Source organism: Perkinsus marinus, assembly GCF_000006405.1.
Source record: "Perkinsus marinus ATCC 50983 genomic scaffold scf_1104296947810, whole genome shotgun sequence".
Lineage (NCBI taxonomy): Eukaryota > Perkinsozoa > Perkinsida > Perkinsidae > Perkinsus > Perkinsus marinus.
This window is the reverse complement of record NW_003210458.1, coordinates 53,339-56,050: the sequence shown is the minus strand read 5'-3', so window position 1 is coordinate 56,050 and position 2,712 is coordinate 53,339. Positions and strand designations below refer to the sequence as shown.

At 48.0% G+C, this 2,712-nt stretch overlaps 2 protein-coding genes across 2 annotated transcripts; one reads left to right on the top strand and one right to left on the bottom strand.

Annotated features, from left to right (window-relative positions):
- Window positions 1–16: 16 nt before the first annotated feature.
- On the bottom strand, window positions 17–598 carry Pmar_PMAR021379 (hypothetical protein; the record flags this gene model as incomplete). Its single annotated transcript, XM_002779063.1, has 1 exon — window positions 17–598. The coding sequence occupies one exon, from the start codon at window positions 596–598 to the stop codon at window positions 17–19; it is 582 nt and encodes a 193-aa protein (XP_002779109.1).
- Window positions 599–1,983: 1,385 nt separating this feature from the next.
- On the top strand, window positions 1,984–2,454 carry Pmar_PMAR021378 (hypothetical protein; the record flags this gene model as incomplete). The annotated part of the gene is made up of 2 exons (XM_002779062.1): window positions 1,984–2,161; window positions 2,219–2,454. The coding sequence occupies 2 exons, from the start codon at window positions 1,984–1,986 to the stop codon at window positions 2,452–2,454; spliced, it is 414 nt and encodes a 137-aa protein (XP_002779108.1).
- Between the last annotated feature and the right edge of the window lie 258 nt (window positions 2,455–2,712).

Genomic DNA, 2,712 nt, shown 5'->3' with positions numbered 1-2,712 from the left:
CCAACGAGCTAAAGACTCACTCATTTGAGAATGTATCAGCATACTTATTATCAAGGTACTTCCATATCGACTCCAAGCAGCTAGCAGCTGAATCACCAGGAACTACCAATTCTTCTACCTCTTCACGTAGGGCTCCTCCTAGATTTCTGATCAAGAAGTATTGTGCTGACCTAGGCGGCAGACCATACACATCTGCAGATTTCTTCATGCGAGCTCTAAACGCTAGATACGGAACCTTGACCGTAGGAGCCTTCCATTCTTCACCGAACGGTAGAGGGAGTTTGGACCATAAGTGGAATGAAGGGTCTTTTCCCCCTGTATAAGGTAGTTGGACAGGGGGAGGATTCAGCTGAGCACGCACCCCCACAGAGGTTGCTTCTTCATCTTTACTTTTGAGGAAGAGTTGCAGAGCATTCTTGAGATCAATGTTGCGGTCCTTGTGCCAGGGGGTATCAAACTGTTTCAATGATGAAACCTGTTTTGCGACATACAGGCTCAAGGGTGCTACCCAATCTTCTTCGAGACCCTCGGCAACCGCAGCCTTCTTCATAACAGATAGAGCTTTGGTAGCAACAAATACGACATCACCATCAGTCATAGCAGCCCAGCGTTGGACTTTATTACGTACACTCGAAACACATCTGTTGAATGATGAATGGTCAGCACACTCTAGATGAAGTCGTTGAAACTCAGAAGATATGTCAACTTCAGCAATCCCCTCGATGTCAGCGTCCTCGAACCTTAGTTGCGCCAGTTTATATCCTGCATCGGGTACCATTATGTTAGATTATTGTCGCTGAGGTAGATGTTAAGACAACTATGGATGTGTAACTGGGCAACTCAACTTCTGTAGTTAACGGCCAATTAGATCTCACAAGAGCCTTTTGCTCAAACTTAGCTAAACGTATGTGTATGCGTGCAACTGCAAAATGCACGAATCTCATACAATTATATGAATCCAACATAGAGTCTTCTTGTGCAATTCCGATGCGATATATTCACTCAGCTCTCAACCAGATAGTATCTGGATATTGGTCGGTTTGTCATGACTATCTGTTCAAGATCGGTGTGGTAGATAGCCCTTTATGTAAAGTGTGTAGCAGTGATAATAATGATATAGTTGATAGTGCTGGCCATAGATTATTGAATTGCCAGAAATACGAGGACATTCGAATACTCTGTTTCGGTTGTTCTCCAGTTGTGGCGGATAGAGACGACTTCGTTCGTGAAAATACACGTAATGTCGCGCGGTTCATTGCTCTGGCGAGAAGGATGTAACTATACCATATTCTTCTCTCTTTTCCATTCGGTTGAATAGTTGAGGACCGTAAAAAAAAATGAACGGGCCACGTCGCTATGCTTGTACTTGCAATTATCAGCATAGCGGCACTGCCTGCGAGCTGTCCAGGCCGAGCATATCCCTTGCTCTCGACAGAGTTTGAGAGTCTCGGGGTCTTCAACCCTAGGCAGCTTGGGATTAGGAGCCTTAGTGGGGATAAAAGTTGATACCGGAGGGGCCCTGCTCGAATTAGCATTGTTGATGTAGAGCTTAGGATTGCAGCGGATATGGCTACGTAGGGCTTACGTAAGCTGTTAGACATCATCGATGGCCGCGTAGTTCTCGTCTGCAGTCCTCCTCAGAGTGGGATGGAGGCCTTCACGGTAGTGTAGGTTGACTTGCCTGGGTTGTAGATGGAGGCCAACACTCGCATACATAGCAACAGCAGATTCGATGCGGTCTAGGTAATCGTAGATGTTGATGTCCGTGACATCATGTCACCATTGTCCATCTTGAGTCAGGCTACCGACGTCAAGATTCTTGACGTCGGTAGCCGTCTGGCTCAAGTTTTTCTCGTGAAAAATGACTATCACTGCAACTCGCTCAGATACTCCACAGGAAGATACTGGAGGCGTCCCTCGCTTCCTAGGGGTGGTGGACGACATCATGGAGGTATGCGATGGATCCAGCTGCTGGATTCCAGCATGGCGTCCGGTAAAAGGAAAGAAGTCAAGGCCCTGCTGGACAAGCTACATAGGATCTATACGGCTGCTCAGGAGGATCTGACGGGTGGACAGAAAAAGCTGATCGATCTGCTTGAGGCTCACACTAAGGTTAAGGATGAACTTGCTCAGGAGAGGATACGTGGAGGATCTCGTGGCAGTGAGCCTAGGGGATGGCCGGCTGCTGCCTAACCACATAAGCGTCTGGGGCGTGAAGGTGCTTTGATTTGGGTAACTGGTGGAGACATCGGGTCTGATGACAAGAGCTCCGAGAAACGCATCGCGGTCAGCGATCGAATTGCACAGAAGGCGAAGGCCACAATCCGTGATAATTTCTTTGCTAAGGACGGCAGATTAGGCATTCGGGTGTCACGTGACGATCAGGATGTGGTGAGGCAAGCGGCTAGATCACTTGGATATGAGGCTAAGGTCCTCAATCCTATCGAGCCGTAACTTTTCGCTAGGGATGTGGGCAACGTCTCTGATGACTCACTGAAGGAAGCCTTTGGAGAAGCGTGTCTCACAGCTCATAGGAAGGGATTGAATGCCTTCGTTCGGGTCAAGAAAGAGTCGGCTGTGTCACTCATCAAGGAGGGTGTGAAGGTTGGATGGCGTTTGCTACGTGTAGAGGAGAAGCACAGGAAGAGGATGTGTTTCAAGTGCTATGCCATCGGGAAAGAAGCCCACAAAGCTAACGAGTGCAATATGGTG